Consider the following 19,187-nt stretch of genomic DNA (forward strand, 5'->3'; position numbering starts at 1 on the left):
TTAACATTCTCTGGGTACCCTACCGAAAGGCCAAAATATAACTTGGCAGTTGTCATCTGCTCTCAGATCAGTTGTTGGGGAAAAAAGAAAGATTTCATACTGCAACTCTGCAGTATAACTAAAGCTTGATTGTATAATGTTCAATGTATAAAGACTCTTGCACAGACAACGAAGTTGGTGCGACTGGATGAATGACTAGAACTGAAAAATGATGTCATGCTATCAGAATGAAGTGTAAAGACCAAAAATGTTAATATATTGTTTAAAAGTGCACTTGAGTTGGAGAATTGTTATTTAATTTGGAGCTGACGTGAGAAAAGTTTGATGGAAAACACAAATGAGTCTGTTACTGTAAGTGTGGTGTTTTTCTATCTCTTTCATAAAGCAGATATCACATCCAGGTCATTTTTAAGGCCTTGGACACTGATTTAATTTCAGAGTTAAGTTTCAATAAAAAGCAATCAAACCATCTTATTCGTTCTACTGATTTATATTTTTAATTGTGTAATGCTAATTTTGTTTTCAGATCTCCCAGCATCTTATCATATCAGTGCAGACATTGCTGACAAATGGAAGGTTTCTCCAAGCATTTGTCTCATAATTAGTATCTGAAAGTTCTATTCCTGTATATTGTTTTTTTTTTTTTTTAATTTCTCCTTTTAATGTGTACTGTTAAATTACTGGCTGAGTTGTTATGAACTTTGTAATAGCTCTATCCCAGAGGTTTTACTGTATGTGTGATGTTATTCCCCTCTGGATCCCCACTGGCCTGGCAGTGGCCATAGAACGGCCTGCGCTGTTCAAAGTGTTCTGTGCGTTGATCTTAATTGGTTGCATCTGCGAAGGGATGGGTATGAGACCTATCTGATGAGGCTTTCAGGAGTTTATTTCTCCTGTTGCTTCAGCTTAACATGCTCATGTTAGAGTTGATTCCCCAAGGTTATCTTTTAACTTCATCACCCTTTTTTTCTGTTTCTCTCTCTCTCTAAATAGAATCCCAATTTTTCTGAATTCAAGTCTCAAACTTGTGTTTCATGTACAAACGAGGTTTAATATCTGCTCACGTCAACCAAATTATGCGAATTTACAAGCAGCTGGTGCCACCAGGTGCAGATTCACTACAGCTTTTCACACTGTGCAAAACAGTGTCAGTGTTATATAACTAGATCAAAACAGTACGAAATTGAAATGTGCACAGAAAAGAAAACCTGTCAAGATTAAACTCATCAAAGCCTTTTAGGGTGTGAAAATGTAAATCTCCTCTTTTCTTTTATATAAGAATTTCTATACAATGCCATGCAAATTCATATCTAGAATAATACTTACAATGATGTATGCATAAAAGTAAAAGTACATATAAGTACACCTGTCTGTGTGCCCTTTGGCTGCTTGTTTTACAAAAAACGAAAAATGCTAATAAGTTATGTTAAAGGGATATCACAGCACTGACCACTGCTTGGTTGCGCGTAATACATACATGCTAGCGTCGCCAGCGTCGCCCATCGAAATATTTCGCCCAATGTGAATTAATTTACGTGATTTACCTTCTAATTACTGTGTGTGTGTTGTACTTTCACATCGAGTGCAAATGACTGTGTAAATCTACACGGAAGGCTTGGTTTGCTCATGTCGGTTTGGGAACTAGTTTCCAGTGCGGAAAACACAGCCGAAGCACACTCCCCGCCACGTGATTGGGAATCCCCACCCCCTGGCTGCTTCACGCTGGTTTGTTTGAGGAAGTCGGGGGTGGGGATTCCCAAAGACGTAGCGGGGAGTGTGCTTCGGCTGTGTTTTCCGCACTGGAAACTAGTTCCCAAACCGACAAGAGCAAACCAAGCCTTCCGTGTTGATTTACACAGTCATTTGCACTCGATGTGAAAGTACACCACTCACACAGTAATAAGAAGGTAAATCAAGTAAATTAATTCACGTTGGGCGAAATATTTCGATGGGCGACGCTGGCGACGCTAGCATGTATGTATTACGCGCAACCAAGCAGTGGTCAGTGCTGTGAGATTCGGACAATGCCTGGGTCGCCAGGAAAATGCTCCCACACACTTATTTATGTCTCGGGAATGCGGGGATACACTTAATTTGGCCTGGGGGTGGCATATCCCTTTAAAATAGAAAAAAAAGATTGAATGTCCCACTTGACCTTGTTCTCGTTCATCAATATTTGACTCTGATCTAATACACTGTAAGAGATTACTGTTACATTCCTTTTTTCCCCACTCTAAATCTGCCACTCTTTCATACGACTGCATTGGTTTATTGTAAGGAGTTTAAGAACACTTGACAAGTCAGTGGCTGTAATGAGCGGTTGCTCGGCATTACTGGATCTTATGTTTCTTATTGTATGTTTAGGAACACATGCGTACTAAGACACTGACATGATGATGGAACCCTCCTTGATGATGCATATTAGCTTAGTGTCTGCTCTGCTCTACAGTGGTATGCCCTTGGTGTTCACACAGAGCATTTCTGTAGGTCCAGGAACTGGATAAAGAGGGCAGAAATAGCCCAATGACTTCCACAGAAAAGAATGCTTTAGTGTGCTCTCGGCTAGCGCTGGGGAAAGTTTAGGAGTGTCATTAGTAACGCTGAACTCCCTCCTGTGTAAAGAATTACAAAAGTCAAAACAAAACAAAAGAACTTGGAAAGAGGTTTCAGCAAGATTAGTGTGCAGCAAAGACTGGGTGCTTTCCCACCACCACTTGTTCTAGAAATAGACAATCCACAAAATGGGTAATCCTCAATGACTGATTTCGACCTGTAGTTTGAAAATCATTAAGCAGATTTTATGCAACTATAAGAGAATGACTTTCCTCTATTCTCTCATAGTTAGGACTGCTGGAACAAAAAAGTTAAAACGTAAAGGAATGTAAATGATCTGCTCTGTGAAGAGTAGCTCTGGAGTTGTACACTGCATATCTAATGTTAATGACCACTATAAAGCTACATTACCACCTCTAAATGTGCAGTTTAATGTGCATTTCTTCTCTCCTAAACCATTTTTTTTTTTACCCTTTGCTTTATCCTATATTGTTTCCCATGAGAGGTGTGAAAAAGAAGTGTTTAATGTTATGGCAGCTTTAGCTGTTCTCCTAATGTGATCTGTGGTAAAAGTGATCCATACTCTTGATCCCATTATCTAATCATAACAGGCAAATGACGTACTGTGTCCAGGTAACGGTGGGTTCAGGGAAGCCATCTGCATCACAAGCCAGCAAAGCAGAACTACCGATGTCTGCTGTTGCATTGACATCAGGCTGCCTGGCCCGGATGGTGGGAAGCACTGAGAGAGAAAAAAAGAAAAGCATGTTACAGGGTCAGATTAACAGCTGAGATAAATATATTTGTGCAATAACTGTTTTAAAACAATAGTTTAGTTCTACCTATCTAGACTCTATTGATAGTTGTATACTAAAACCACAAAAACTGATATTTTCGGGCCATTAACAGGCTGCAGAATGTTAGCTTTTTAAGTTTGATATGGGACACTTGCAAACAAAGAGAGACATTGTCATTCTTTTAAGATTGTCTTTACGCCCCTGATGAATGTTGGTACAAATTCCACTATACACATCTATGAGTATATAGAGTATATGCATATATACATGTGCATTTAAAAACTACATTTCTGATGTCTGAGGGTCATATTCAATGTAGCCCCCATGTTGAACAAAAACAACCTTTTGATGGACAGCAGGTGACGCAGACAGCAGAAGGTAACAGAGTTGCAGTACTTGCCGTTAACAACGACCTTCATCATCTTGAAGTCAATTTCTCCCCTGGCCATAACACGAGCCTCACAAGTGTACATGCCCTCATCTGTCTTCTTGAGGCTCCGTATCTGCAGGTGGCCATTATCCATGATCTTATATCGTACTGAAACGGAAAAGCCAAATGCAGATTAAATCATATCACACACATTCCAAAATGTTCAAGATTACTGGATTATGGTAAAATAATGATATAAAATGTATTATCAAAGATTATTTTTGGTTGTTTTAGTTTTGTATTCTCAAATGTAATCCATCATGAAGTAACCCACAAGTTAAAAATAAAAGCTAAGTCAGTTGATCACAGAAACCAAAATGACTGATCCAGTCTATTTGAAGTTTAATTTCATATCAACAATTAACATGTTTTAAACACCCATCATGCTGAAGTATAAAGTGAACAATGATTTTTGTATTAAATGTAGAAAATCTAAAAAAAATACAACAATCACACAGAGCAATCAAGTTTTTAGAGCTACACAGACAGAGTCGTATTTGCACAAAGCAAAAAGCTTGTCAGGATGTTTACCCTCTGATTAAATGCACACAGTGACAAAGGGGGAAGGGGGAGCTGTCACATCTGATACCAAATGCATTTGTTTTTAACGTTTCTTAAAACCATGGCTCTGACCTCATCACATCACATTTACACATTTATGAGGTGAGGATAGGTGGGGCTGTGCTTCTTCGAAACGTTGTCACTGTGCAGCATGTGATTTGAAATCTAGATTAAAATATTCTACTTCCACACCCATATGCATGTCCACCAGCCTTGGAGTGGCAGAGTAAGACTCTTTGTGTATTGTCTGAGCATCATTCACTGGGAGAAACTGTCAGCATCGCATGAAATCTCCATTCACTGTTGGAAACTAATCATGCTGTGGATGAGGGCGGGCACACATTAAGCTGTATCTGGGATTGAAAACTTCGGTCCTCATCAGTATGCTCTGATCTCGGCAGTATCCTTCTGATCCCAGTTGGTCCTGACAGTAAAGTGAATGGGATTAGAAGTTTTAAATCCCAGATACAGCTGAACATGTGTCCGGATACCCATGTTTTCATCCAGCGATTGCCTTTTCTTAATCGGTTGTGCCCATGAAAGTGTGGATATGCTGTCGGACGTGATAAGACTTTTTGAGAGTCTACCACCCATGAAGCTGAAGTTCCCTACGCTGCCTTTTGCACTGCCTTTACTGATTTTCACTGTAATTAAATTTTTAGCCTAATAAAAACCTTATTTCTGTTGTCTGTCTATTTCTGCTTTATTGTGTGCCCCACAAGGCTAAGATATGACAGTTAATTCCTTCTCTGAAGACGGGAGCCCTTCTGCTGGAGTTCAGTGCCACAAGTTTCCAAGCAAGAAAGTTAAAATGATATTTCCTTTTCTCCACCTTTCAACAAGAGAAGCAGGCTGTATAAACCAGAGAGACGGTGTGGGCCATAACATCCCTTGATGCATTGGATTATATGCTGGGGGTGATGCTGCTTGGAGTATTGAACATTTTCTTCTCATAAATTTTTATATTTTTACAATTTATAGTACTAACGATTCCACCCCAACTACTATTACCATAGCTGTGGAAGGATAATGCATAATTTTACTAAGTCTGAGGAGTTTCCTGAGGTTCTAAAGTGAGGTTTTTTTAATCTTTATGCCTTGCATTCCAATCATGCTCCACTGCATATGGAAAGGAATAACTGTAATTCTTACTCCACACGTATGTGTACACAGCTATAGCTCTTAATTCATTTCACACTGACACGTTTTAGAATGGACATTTAACAGCATGGTTTGGTCAACTGCTGCTCTGAGGAAAACTACATAAGCAGTTTTCAGCTATGGTTACAATTAGTGGTTTTTCCAGCGAAAAACACATTCCTTGACCGAAGTCCAAGAATAAAGGCAGGGTTAGCACAGCACTGTGGTGTCTCTAACCTCTCCAGCGTTCACCAGGGGGAGGGGTTACTCTGAGGTTAAAATAGACTTGATTCCAGCGTGAAACAAAAGAACATTTTCTTGCTTCGTGTCCACCCTCCATAGCAGATTGACTCTTCAAGTCAGAGGAGGACTAAGGCTGTCCAAGCAAAGCAAGTAACGGTTAGCTGCATAAATTTGGCATATCAAATTATTCACACGTATTGAAAATATATCTAAAGCATCATTTAGGTTCCACTCATTTTATTACCAGATGAGATTAAAAGCTGAAAATGTGTAATTTCATCTTTATTAGTATTGAAGAGGGAAGCTGAGAGTTACAGTAGTTAGAAAGGGGTCAGATGGTGAAAAATAGGCAAAAGCTAAATGCTCTTAGAGATTTCTCAGTCTACTCCCACAGCACAAATTACTTTTACAATGTTTGCTCAGTTTGTATACTCGGTCTCTCCTGAACAGAGATAAATACCTTCATTCTGTGTCACACTTTATAGTTCCACACCCTTTTTTTTTTCAGTTCAGTTTTTCAGATTTTCTTTTTTTCATTTATAGTTCTTCCTCTATTTGGTAAAAATAAACTTGATTCTGTTTGATCTGTCCATAACCTCTTGCTAGGCCAACAAACATAATTTCCTTATGCATGTATCAACTATGAGGTCTTAAACGACTTCCTGCTGAAATGCTTAGTTTTGTTCATTGATAATGGCCAGAGGGAAAAAAAAGATGAGGAAGAGTGTAGAAAATTAATTGGAAAGCATGAACTGGCAGACTGCATTGGCAGGAAGGTGAGGTGACTGCTGGGGGAGTCAAGAGGATTAGATGACATGGCGGGTTGGAGGTGAGAAAGCAGCTCAAGAAAAGGAACAGTTTTATGTGAACTGGCTCACCATCTTTGGCAGCTTCGATCACGGAGCCCTTGTGCTTCCAAATAACGGTGGGTGGCGGTGAACTGACAACATCGCAGACTATGTCAGCATCCTCACCCTCGTTAAACTCCTGTGGGCTGGGTGCACTCTGGAAGGTAATCTTTTCTGTAGGACAAACATTTATTATATTTCAAATTTCAGACTAACTCTTTTAAACTTAAAACACACATGTACTATAGATCCCACATCATAAATCTTTAAATTCATGTACTGCAAATCAGGGCAACACATAGCTGAGATTATTTCTTTTAATCAAAAGGCTTATTGCTTTAAAGTTCATGTAATCACAATAGTAGTGGAATGAAATTTAAATCAAGTCTGATATGTTATGAAGGTTTAAATGGATATCTACACCTCACTTCAAAAAGGTATTTTTTGCAAATTTTTGCAAAGGAGACAAAATTTGAACAAAAATAACATTGCAGTAAGTTGCACACACATATAGTCAGGCATTACAGAATGAGGATTTGGTAGGGCTTTGTAGCGCCAACAATAATAAGAATATATTTCTTCCTATGGTAGGTATGTACTCTGGTTAGAATGAGGTCAAATGGGTCCAAGGTCCGGTTAAAATCATCAGGTAAAAAAAAAATCATCCATGCGTTGCGTCTTGTTGGCTCAAGACAGTTCATGCAGTAATGGTGATGGGTAAATGTATTCTGTAAAAATACTGTAAAGCCACTGCCCAAGCGAAGTCCCTGGAAAACTCATATTAAAAAAAGATAAGACTTACGGAAGATTTTCACTTGGACTGTGGCCTGAGCCTCCTTATCCCCATTTTTAGCAACACACTTGTAGATGCCGGCACTGTCGATGTTGGCGTGGTATATGGTGAGAACTGCGGTGGCATCATCAGTGCGGCTCACAGAAAGGTCTTGCCCCGATGAATGGATCTTTTCACCGCTGGGGGCGTACCAGTCTATCTCTTTAGCATCCCCCACCACTGAAAACATCAATGATGAGACAAGTAAGCAAGGACACTTTAAAGAATTCCACTGCATATTTTGTAAGCAAGCGTGTGTGGTTGTTTGTCTCGTTTGTCTCTGTGTGGCCCTGTGATGGACTGGCGGCCTGTCTAGGGTGTACCCCGCCTCTCACCCATTGACCGCTGGGATAGGCTCCAGCCCCCCCGCAACCCGACCGACGGATTCAGCGGTATAGAAAATGAATGGATGGATTTTGTAAGAAATTACTTCAACACACATTTTACTACTCAATGTGAAATACAGTTAAAAAATAATGTGTTTGTATCCCCTATTATTTCTAATGTTTATCACCACACATGTTGAATTACTTCAACAAAGACGTTCCTGTTGTGATACAAAGCCAAGAAAAACAAGATAAACCAGGATAAAACTCAAAGCTAGTAGATTACAGAAAAAAAAAAGAAATCCAAAAATGAATCAAGAACATAATTGGCAGAAGATTTTTCTTAAAGATCAGAATAAATATACATAGTAAGACAAAAAGAGTGGCATTAATAATTTGTATTTTTTCAAAAAGAGTCTCATTGACAGAAAAATCAAATTACTTTTCTACCATATTCATTTCTTATAAAGGCTAACACAAGCACAGACGGTTTTAGTTTCGTATGAAAATACGACTACCATCTCCTGTCATAAAAAACACAAAGGGCTCCAAATGGAGTTTGACATTCTTTCCCAAGGAACAATTTGAGATGAAGAAAAATTTGAGACAAATTTCTTCTCAGAACACAAAATAAACAGTAATACAAAAGAAAGTGAAGGATTCATGTGTGACATAAAAGAAGGAAACCTTAAAATCTTTGCCTCTATAGCTTGATTATTGCAGAAAGTTGCAAGTGGCTCTGGTAAGGATTAACTGGTTAACTTTCAGTATAATTTAAACATTAGTTTGGCCTAGTTATTGAAAAAATATTTGGTTTTAGTTTTGTTTATAATGGTATCAAAAATAAACTGCATATATAAGATGGACAAAGCTGTGGCAGTATCATCTATTTAGCTGTATATAAATGGTTTGAATCCTCAAGCTTGGCATTTTGGTTGTAGCCATCTTGTTTTTTTAAACCAGATATGAAAAGCAAGAGTTTATTCCGTCTTAGGCCTGTGGAAACTACAATGCCTCATCGTAAACAAGTCAGCCACCCTGGTTCTTTTATCAGATGTGGAAACTTTGTCCATCTTTTGCATACAGTCTATGATGTTGAAATGAAGATAATTTTTCACCATCCTACTGTAGGCTTAAAGGCTGATTCATACTCGGCGCAAACGCGCAACTGTTCTGGCTCGAGAACCATTAATGACGTCATCGAAAGCGCCAGCCCCTTCACAGTTCCTTCAGCTCATAAGCGCAGTTTGCGCCGAGAATGCGTCACATTTGCAGTTCTCTCCAGACCAGCGAGCGTCACTGTTGAGGAAACAAGCTGAAAAGCATACGAAGAAAGCATACACAATGCCACCTGTGGTGTCACGTCAGCAGAGGCTGGCACATCTGATGCGGAATGAATTTACTCTGGGTGTAGAACTGTATATGTATCTCAGAGCTAAGCAGCTGCGGCAAAACAGAAGAGAAGGTGGAATGTACGTCCTTTGCAACAAGACGAACTTTGTCAAACGTTGTCCCAGTGTAACTTCATAGACGTGTCGTACAGATGTTTCTAGAGGCGCATCCTCTCGGTCACCGCGGTCTCTGCAGTGTTCATTTTTTCTTTTTCTTGGTCAGCTGTTTCCGGTTGAGCGCGCGCGAAGTCAGAAAAAAAGTTGTGTGCGCGCCCTTGCGCCGCGCGAGGATTTTCTAGCTTGCGAAGGGGGGCGTGGCGGAATTTTGGGACACGTGACCGTTTGCGCCATTTGCGACCAGCTAGTATGAGCGAGGTTGCGCCGAGTATGAATCAGCCTTTAGACCTTCATCTCTAAGATTTCTGCCCTTCAAGACAGTTCAGATAGCCTACATTTTTTTAATCTCCTCTGATTTTATTCCAGTTTATTTGTAAATATTAAATGTAATTATCAGCAGTAACTGCTATTTCTTAACTAAAGGCACGACACAATATTTTAATCAGTAAGTTACTTTCATTTCAACATAGGTCAACAAAACTTAATAAAAATTCTTTACAACAAGTACACTACTAGACTATTAGAAGCTGAGAATTGCTGAGCTGTTCACAATATACAACTTAAATGTGTGTGTCTCTATGTTGTTATGGTGACTTTGGGGTCACAAACTATAGAACTGATCAGATTACAGGATTACTGGAGAAATCTGAAGTATTCAACAGAAACAGGAGAGGCCACGATCTGTGTGGTGGTTTCAGCTGCCCCGCTCCTGCTCCCTCAGTTGCATCCTAATCAGACATGACTCATCTCCTGTCTCAAACTAGCAGAACTACCAAACTAGGCTACCTTATATTTGGCTTTAGGCTACTTACACACTCCCAAAAACTGTCAGTGTCGATGACAGTTAAAGAGGTCCATGTGTTGGAGCTGTTCAAAAGGGTTGACTCGTAATGATGGAAGGAGCCCAGATTTTTTGTAATTCCTTTTTTCTTGTGTTGGAAGCCAAAACCATGTGTATGGATGAAGGCGTTTCAAATATCATTAAAATTGTGGCAAAACTTATAGAATCTAGAATCAGAATCAATGTGGCCATCTACTTGGTATGGTAAGTTATGGTCAACCCACCTGTATAATCTCAGACAGTTGAATTCCTTATTGTAAATACCATCTGCTGGCAAAAGCATATTCAAGATTGACAGATTAACTCCTTTGTCTCATAATTCAAATTGCTCCTCTCTCACACCTCTCCAAAGCCCCCTTTCTTAGCTGACTGTGACCTCATCCACCCACTGCCTAAAAAAAAAATTCCTCAATGAATTTATTGTTGTTTTTTTTCCCTTCATTACCCTTGTCTTCTCATTTAACGTGACGTGAATGACTTTTATGAAATAACCTCAATCACTACAGAAAATATTGTACGAGGTGAAATTTGCATCAAGCTGAGTTTAATGAGGTGTGTTTGCAATCTCTCTTACCTTCACAGAGGAAGAATTTGGAGTCTCCCATGCTGATTTCCCCCTGGTTTGGAGTGATTTGCACCTGAATAGCAGCTGGGTAGAAAAAAAGAAGAGAGAACAAAATGTACATAAGTTTTGTGTTTTGCCGAGAAGAATTGTGACACAATAAGCCATAGCTCAAATTCAAACTGCTTCACTCATAGAAACAACCGTGTTTAAGACATTTTAAAACACCCCTCATACAAATAAAACTCAAGATGAAATATTTACGCTCAATTAAGTGATTTGTTTTCTATTGTGTTTTTGTGAGCTGATGACACTCCTTGGGAATTACTTTTAAAAAGCCATACATTTTGCAACTAATACTTTCAAGGAATACCCTGTCAGTGAATCATACAAGTGTCACCTTGTCACAACAAGATAACTGTGAAATCCAAACATGCGGGTGGTGCGAGGTGAGAGCCTTGATTTGACAAAAAAAGTAGCAGACAATATATTGTGCCTAGTTTTGGCAACTGAGGAAGTAAGATTTTTTCCATTTTCCATTTTGACTTGATTTGAAATTCAAAACATCAGTGCTCAGAAACAGTCTTAAATTATCATCCTATTAATCCTTGTGATAACGTGTCTTTGTTACTCAAAATTGGATCAACTAGCTCCAGTGCTCAAGGCCAAGTAACCGCCCCGCAATTTCTTAGCCAAACTAGTTGCTCCTGAGCCCTTAGCTGAGGGCAGATAAGTCGTTGTTTTGACCAGTTTGAGACCAGTTTGAGATCCTGGAGCTCAAGTGGGGAGCCATGTCTCAATTTTCCTCTCCAATTACCTTGTGCTAACTTCTTGTAGTTTGTTAACTTATAGTTTTAGTAGTTTGTCATTGCCGATACAAATGAACTGTATATATAAAATGCATGAATACAGCACACTTTTGTGGGTAATGTGGGGGTTCAGTGTTCTGCCCAAGGTTACTTCAACATCTGATAAAGGGATGCCAGTGATCGGGACGCTAACTGTCCAACTGAAAGATTAACTGCTTTTTCCCTGAGACACAGTAAGGAATGGCTTCTGAAAATAGTGTCTCTAGAACATAGACTGTCTGACCTTGTCTCTTTGAGGATGTCAGAGGTGCTTTGGTAACTCAAAGCAGAAATCCTCCTCAGGTATAGCACTGATGGCTGATTTGCTCACAATATGCCTTTTAACAAATAATTATAAAAAATAAAAAAAAAAACACATTTAAGACATTTTAAAAAGGTTAACAAAAATGAGTGGACAATGACTTCAACTATATTACATATCAGCCTCAGCATTCATTTACTTAGTGTTTATAAGAGCAGTCTGACTGCTTTTCAGACTCTGACCCTTGCTTTTACAATCCCTATTTCTCCTGGCAGGTTATCTTGAAGATATAATGCCTTAAATCAAATAATATATTTTTACTCTGACTCCAGTGCACTTATCAGCTTTTCAACTGAAGCAGCAGTGACAAGGACAAGATTTGGAAAGAGTACAGAGAAACACCTGTGATTTCCTACTTTCTGCATTCCATAAATTAGAACTAAAGCCTGCGCTTATTAAATGAAATGTGTTTGAAAGGCCCAATCAGCATATTGTTACTTGAACATGTTCTTTAATGTTAGTTGAAATGTGATGATGTTGACATGGTTGTATCTTCAATAATGTGTGGTTGAAATGAATGAAAGTGAAAGCACAGCCTGCAAAGTACAAATAGCACTGAATTGGTGCATGATCCGGTGCCTGACGGAGAAATCCCACTGAGCCACCAGCATGTTGCCACTTCACACAAATGAGTTAGTCATCCTCCGCTCAATTCTCACCAGGATCTTCATGGGAACGATTGGCAAGGGCTTGCCATTCAAAAAAAAGGTGGCCAGCTATCATCACAGTACAATATGACATTAATGTTTATAATGCAGCAGTCACGTAGCTTTAAAAAACCCATCTGTGACTAAGCAGCAACTGTCACAGCAGTGGCCTTTGTTTCTTTTCTTTTTACACAGACACACACTAGATGTGAAAAACCGTCACAATTATGGAGTGAAGCGTAGCCTTAGCAAAACTGCTGGAATTAGGGAAGTGTGTGCAGCATTTAGAAATGCAAAAAAGGTGTGTCTGAGACCACAAATACATCTGTGAACGTTTCACAAACTACCATGAGAGTTGGCTGCAAAATGTGAGACAAGATATACAGTTCAGAACTTCCTCATGTAGACGTCTATCAAGACAGAAGACAGTTTAAGGACAGTCATCCATTTTCAACAGTGTCTGTTGCAACTGTTACTGTTATTGCAACATTAAAAGTAAACTCATTAAGTGTCTTCATATTCATATGTTTGTTTGTTAAAGCTTAGAAGCTGTCCTAGAAGTTGTTCTATTGTCAAAAGGAATGATGACTTCTGGATGTAGTTTTTAATCTCTGAAGTGCAAACAAAGCAAAGCATGCAGGCATGTAAGCAGCATACTGTTGAAAGCAGGTATACAAGTGTTCTGGGAGGTTTATGACACACTACTATTGTCACTGTTGGTGTGAGAGGGCTGTAAAACTGAGTTATGAGCTTAAACAGGAAGCAAATACAATAAATCTCCTTGTCAAGGACAGTCTAAAATATTGACAATTATATTACATTATTCTGGGTAAAAACAAAGTCCTCATTACAGTCTACTCAAGGAGTCATACAAATATTGATTTGCAATGAAGCTGTGCTTCTGCCACATGAATAAAGTGGCCTTTGTTCCAAGCTAGTGGGCTGGCTTTAAAAGCTTGGAAAACCACTCGTCTCAGTATGTTTGCACAGGCTGGAAGTAGATACAAAGACAACAACATATCCATTTCCAGATACCATGGAGTAAACACTAACCATCCCTCCTCAGACTAAGACAACTGGCCAAAAATCAGGTGATTGTATCTATAACACTAAAGACAACAAAAAGGAGCTCAGGTGGTGTGGGAAAGGAAGCTATTCCCAGAGCCGTGTTCTCAGAGTTTGCTTCTAACTGGCCACTTGTGCTAGCCTGGGCGAAAGCCGACTGTTGACTCTGTCAAACAGTCTGGGAAAACCCAAGAGGAATCCGTTTCCATGGAGGGCGGGACCTTACCCAGCAACTTAAATTCATTGGAGTAACGGAGTTCCCTTAACCAATCATAATGTTTAGAAATGACGTTGGTTATGCGCCGAGGTTCATGCTTACTCTCGCGAGGCTCTAGCTCGCGAATCACGCTTCCCACATCCGCTTTCATTATACCGGTACCATTTGATAGATCAAACTTTTCCCAAAGCCAGTTGGAAGGAGAGCTACGACATCCTTGCCACTAACAAAATTGACGAGGCATTCCTCTTGCTCTCGTTTTAATTGTGTAATGATCTCCAGAGTTGAGACAACTTCATGGATAGCTTCTAGCGTTCTTCCGTCGCCATGTTTATTTCCGCTGCGGTTGAACTACAATTATATGGACTACAATGGACTCCGCGCGTGAGTTCTGCGTCACCACTCGCAACTGTTTGCTGATTGGCAAAACACTTGTCACGGTGTGTGGGTGAGTAGGATCCAAAAGCGACAGGAAACTCCTCGTTGTGGAAAAGGAATGTATTTTATTGATAATAATCCAAGGGAAAGGGAGCAAACACACACCGAACTGAAGCACAGACATACAATCATCCGACCGGGAACAAGGGACAGAACTGAACTTAAATACACACGAGGGTAATCAAGGGAACTCAAAACATCTGGGGCAAATTAACCAGGGAAAACCAAAAACACAGGAGAGAAGAAGGTGACCAAAACACAGATCCTGACATTACCCCCCCCTCAAGGGCGGATACCAGACGCCCATAAGTCCAAAACAAAAATCAACCCAATCCGGGTGGGCGGAGGGGGCCTCGGAAGGAGGGCAGAAAACCAAACAGAGTCCAAACCAGAAAACTACCCAACCAGGGTGCGGAGAATGAGGCGGCAGCTCAGAGGCGGACTGGAGGCCGATGGAAGTCCGGAGGGCGGCAGGGAGGCCGGCCGAAGCCAAGCGAAGGTCCGGAGGGCGGCCGGGAGGCCGGCCGAAGCCATGAAGGCGGCCGGGACGAAGCTCTGGAGGGCGGCCGGGAGGCCGACGGAACCCATGAAGGCGGCCGGGACGAAACTCTGGAGGGCGGCCGGGAGGCCGGCTGAAGCCACGAAGGCGGCCGGGACGAAGCTCTGGAGGGCGGCCGGGAGGCCGACGGAACCCATGAAGGCGGCCTGGACGAAACTCTGGAAGGCGGCCGGGAGGCCGACGGAACCCATGAAGGCGGCCGGGACGAAACTCTGGAAGGCGGCCGGGAGGCCGACAGAACCCACGAAGCTGTGGCGACGGCATGGAAGCCCTGGAGCGAGGCGAAGCCAGCGACGTGGAAGCCCTGGAGCGAGGCGAAGCCAGCGACGTGGAAGCCCTGGAGCGAGGCGAAGCCAGCGACGTGGAAGCCCTGGAGCGAGGCGAAGCCAGCGGCGTGGAAGCCCTGGAGCGAGGCGAAGCCAGCGGCGTGGAAGCCCTGGAGCGAGGCGAAGCCAGCGGCGTGGAAGCCCTGGAGCGAGGCGAAGCCAGCGGCGTGGAAGCCCTGGAGCGAGGCGAAGCCAGCGGCGTGGAAGCCCTGGAGGGAGGCGAAGCCAGCGGCGTGGAAGCCCTGGGAACCGGCTGGACCAGCGGCGTGGAAGCGCTGGGAACCGGCTGGACCAGCGGCGTGGAAGCGCTGGGAACCTGGACCAGCGGCGTGGAAGCGCTGGGAACAGGCTGGGCCAGCGGCGTGGAAGCGCTGGGAACAGGCGGAAGCTCTGGAGACTGAGGCTCCTCCAGGAGCTGCAGGAGGAACCCCAGCAGGAAGGCAGACAGGCCGAGCAGTTCCTGCGACTTCCCTGAGCTCACCTCGAGCTCAGGTGCAGCCTGATAACGAGGAGCTGGAGCCGGTGCAGTCAGGCGGGGCTCTGGTGCTCGGGGCTGACGAGGAGCGGGCTCAGGTGCTCGGAGCTGACGAGGAGCGGGCTCAGGCGCTCGGAGCTGACGAGGAGCGGGCTCAGGCGCTCGGAGCTGACGGGGAGCGGGATCAGGTGCTCGGAGCTGACGGGGAGCGGGCTCAGGCGCTCGGAGCTGACGAGGAGCGGGCTCAGGCGCTCGGAGCTGACGAGGAGCGGGCTCAGGCGCTCGGAGCTGACGAGGAGCGGGCTCAGGCGCTCGGAGCTGACGAGGAGCGGGCTCAGGTGCTCGGAGCCGACGAGGAGCGGGATCAGGTGCTCGGAGCTGACGGGGAGCGGGCTCAGGAGTCTTCAGACGGCGCGGAGCGGACTCTGGGGTCTTCAGACGGCGCGGAGCGGGCTCTGGGGTCTTCAGACGGCGCGGAGCGGGCTCTGGGGTCCTCAGACGGCGCGGAGCGGGCTCTGGGGTCTTCAGACGGCGCGGGGCTGTGGCGGCGGTGGCATGGACCCCCTGGCGAGGAGCACGGGAACCTCCCCGGGAACAGTGGGGAGCGTTCACCCGAGGACTCACATGATGACCTTCCCGGAGACTGTGGGAGGCGTCACCCCGCCGGGGGTATGCCGGGGCCTGGACGTGGTGACCCTCCCGGGGAAACTGGGAGGCGGCACCCACGGTAGATGCCCCTGATGAGCACCCACGAGACCGGCGTCCTCCTCGTCCCGAGGACGGCCGGTTCTGAGGAGGTGGACAGTCCCAATATCGCCGGGGGCCGCACCCGGGAGGTGCGATCGCCAGTCGGGTGCCCCAGAAAGGTGAGCGCTGCGCTGCCTCCTTCTCCATGCGACGCTCGTACCTCATAGCCTCCCGGCGAAAGTACTCAAAAAGAGTAATGTGTCCTGGTCCTGCTGCTGGATCCATCTTTGGGTCGGATGATTCTGTCACGGTGTGTGGGTGAGTAGGATCCAAAAGCGACAGGAAACTCCTCGTTGTGGAAAAGGAATGTATTTTATTGATAATAATCCAAGGGAAAGGGAGCAAACACACACCGAACTGAAGCACAGACATACAATCATCCGACCGGGAACAAGGGACAGAACTGAACTTAAATACACACGAGGGTAATCAAGGGAACTCAAAACATCTGGGGCAAATTAACCAGGGAAAACCAAAAACACAGGAGAGAAGAAGGTGACCAAAACACAGATCCTGACAACACTGAGCGAACCGAGGTAGGGGGATTTGGCCAGACTATGTGGGGAGCCAAAATCTTTGGGCGGAAGTACGTAGGATGGCGTCGCCAGGCTACACTTGTGCAGTGTCTCCATGATGAAAGTTTTTCAGTCCGATATATTAAACAAATGTAAGATATTTTCCACAAATGAACCGAAAATCCTAAAAAATCCTCAGACATCACTGATGCCGTAAATCCATCACTTGCCTGAACTAGGAAGCTCAGAAGCTAAGAAGAAACCTAAGAGAGAAAGAAGTGCTGGGCACAACAAGGAAACAGGCTTGATAAAGGATAAAGTTATATTTGCCCTAACATGCTCTCGAGAGACACCAATCTAATATCAATCCATTAAGACGTCCCTTGCTCCCTGTCCTCTCTAAAGACTTATAAAACCCTCAGTCTAAATTTGATTGTCTTTTACTCTTCTCTCCACTGCTTAAAATTACACATCACACAACTCCTTCCCATACAGCGCTTTTCTATCGTTCAGATCAGCATATTTCCAGAGTTTTTTTTTTAGAGATCTGCTGAAAGGAAAATAATTTGAATTGCAGTAAATCTAGACTTCAGAGAAAACATGCACCTCTCTCAAGAAACAGAAGGCTGCTGGACATTATTCCGAATTACATTCTTGATCATCAGATGCATAGCTGCATGGTCTTATTTTTATCACAAGTGCCACAATATTTCCAGACTCCTACACTAATATTTGGCTCTGCCTCTGAACATAAAGGGCTGTGTTTTTTCAAGCGCGGTGCATGAGATTTGAGTCAAGTCAACATTGAGTAACAAAAATAAATACCTGAGACTAGGACCAGTTGGGAGTTTGAAATTCATGTTAAGACTTTGGTCAAAGTATAAGCCCAGTTTAATATGTTCAGGCACATCCTATCTTTTCTGGCAGAGTATGTGCACCATTAGAGAATTTGTTATTATCTGTACCTGCAAGACTTAATCTGTTTCACTGTAACTGTAACCAAGAAAATTGAAAGCTTCGTTAGCATAATAGCTCATTTGTTCTCTGCCTTCCTGAGACACAATGTATCCTTCTTGAAATCTACTGGAAAATTCATCATTTTCAATTTATCTAATTCAAATAAAGTTTTGAACTGGGAAAAGTGACAAAGAAATTTGTATATACATTGGAAATAGTTGAAGAGGTTTTCAAAAGAATGAGTGGACTGCCTACTCCATATGCATAAGATTACGTGGAAACAAGATGCAAAGCATTATTTGCTCTTAATGTCAATAATTGCTGGAACGTTATAGAACAGACACAGAAGAACGCCTTGTGTGCATCTCAGAGAGTCTTCCAGATTTGACACAATGGCATTATTTGACACTCTGATTATAAGAGAAAGTGGGTTAATCAAGCAAACCATTTGGAAGATCAGGATAACAAAATAATTTAAATACAGAAGCTCAAAATGTCACTGTGTATTAACTCAACCACAGTACAGCATTTGTGTGGATTAAACTCTGAACTGCATGGCTCTTTCCGTGCCAGAACTTTTCAACTTTTCAGGATGGCACAACAAGATCTGACGGTTTCTACCATCAAATTATAATGCATCCTGTTCCTTTTGGGGGGAAAAAACAGACAGCTTGTTCCCTGAAACCATTCGCCGAGGCTTCAAAAACCTGAAACACAAAGTTATTTCACCAAATGCACAGGGAGGACACAGCAGCCACTGGCAGCTTCCCATGCTTGCCCACTTAATTTCTCTTTATAATGTATGAAATCATAAAAAGTCTAGTCTTGCTTTTCATGAGCTTTTGGGGATAATTATCAACATTAATAAACATTTCTGATATTCATTACATTCTCATTGATTAAGGGTCGTGGGGGGCTGCGGTCTAAAAAAACCCAACGTGACTGACTCTTCGTTTCCAGTACATATATATATATATATATATATATATATATACACATATAAACTATGCATACATCAAACCCTCTGTTTGACTAGTTCATGACATTCCAAATAGACTAATTATTCCAGTTATTAATATGATGTTGAAATAAAAAAGGAGCTTGGCATAGCACATTTAAAGCCACTTGTGATAAGCTCCAAAGTGATATCAGCAATGGTGTGCTAATACACTGCTAATCCCTCCATACTTTGAAGCAAATAGGCCTATGAGATTTAAGTAACAATGACCTAAGTCACTGAGTGAAGATGTGAGTGTTGGCTATTCTCTAGTGAGAGGATTATGGACTTTACAGACTGCTACTGTAAACAGGCATTTAGCAACTTAACCACAGGGTCCCTTAGCTCCAAATTATGTAACAGCACAAATATTTACATGGCCTGCATGACCATCATTGCTTCATTTTGAGGTGAGCAAGTTTGAAAAGTGAAC

General features: G+C 42.6%; 2 protein-coding genes across 14 annotated transcripts in view; both read right to left on the bottom strand.

The window, feature by feature from the left end:
• ncam1a (neural cell adhesion molecule 1a) overlaps positions 1-19,187 on the bottom strand; it is a 271,998-nt gene that overhangs the window by 71,672 nt on the left and 181,139 nt on the right. For all 13 annotated transcript variants that reach the window (XM_075486879.1, XM_075486878.1, XM_075486877.1 and 10 more), the window contains exons 2-6: positions 10,654-10,728; positions 7,375-7,584; positions 6,603-6,746; positions 3,751-3,888; positions 3,178-3,295 (exon numbers count right to left, since the gene is read on the bottom strand). In XM_075486879.1, the coding sequence (XP_075342994.1) occupies positions 3,178-3,295; positions 3,751-3,888; positions 6,603-6,746; positions 7,375-7,584; positions 10,654-10,728 (685 nt within the window). The remainder of the gene's footprint in view (positions 1-3,177; positions 3,296-3,750; positions 3,889-6,602; positions 6,747-7,374; positions 7,585-10,653; positions 10,729-19,187) is intronic.
• On the bottom strand, positions 12,846-16,510 carry LOC142401855 (uncharacterized). The gene is made up of 3 exons (XM_075487317.1): positions 15,443-16,510; positions 14,584-15,379; positions 12,846-12,868 (listed from the first exon to the last, which is right to left on the bottom strand). Exons 1-3 carry the CDS (start codon positions 16,508-16,510, stop codon positions 12,846-12,848), a joined length of 1,887 nt encoding a protein of 628 aa, XP_075343432.1.

Source organism: Odontesthes bonariensis, chromosome 16, assembly GCF_027942865.1.
Source record: "Odontesthes bonariensis isolate fOdoBon6 chromosome 16, fOdoBon6.hap1, whole genome shotgun sequence".
In the NCBI taxonomy this organism is placed as follows: Eukaryota; Metazoa; Chordata; class Actinopteri; order Atheriniformes; family Atherinopsidae; genus Odontesthes; species Odontesthes bonariensis.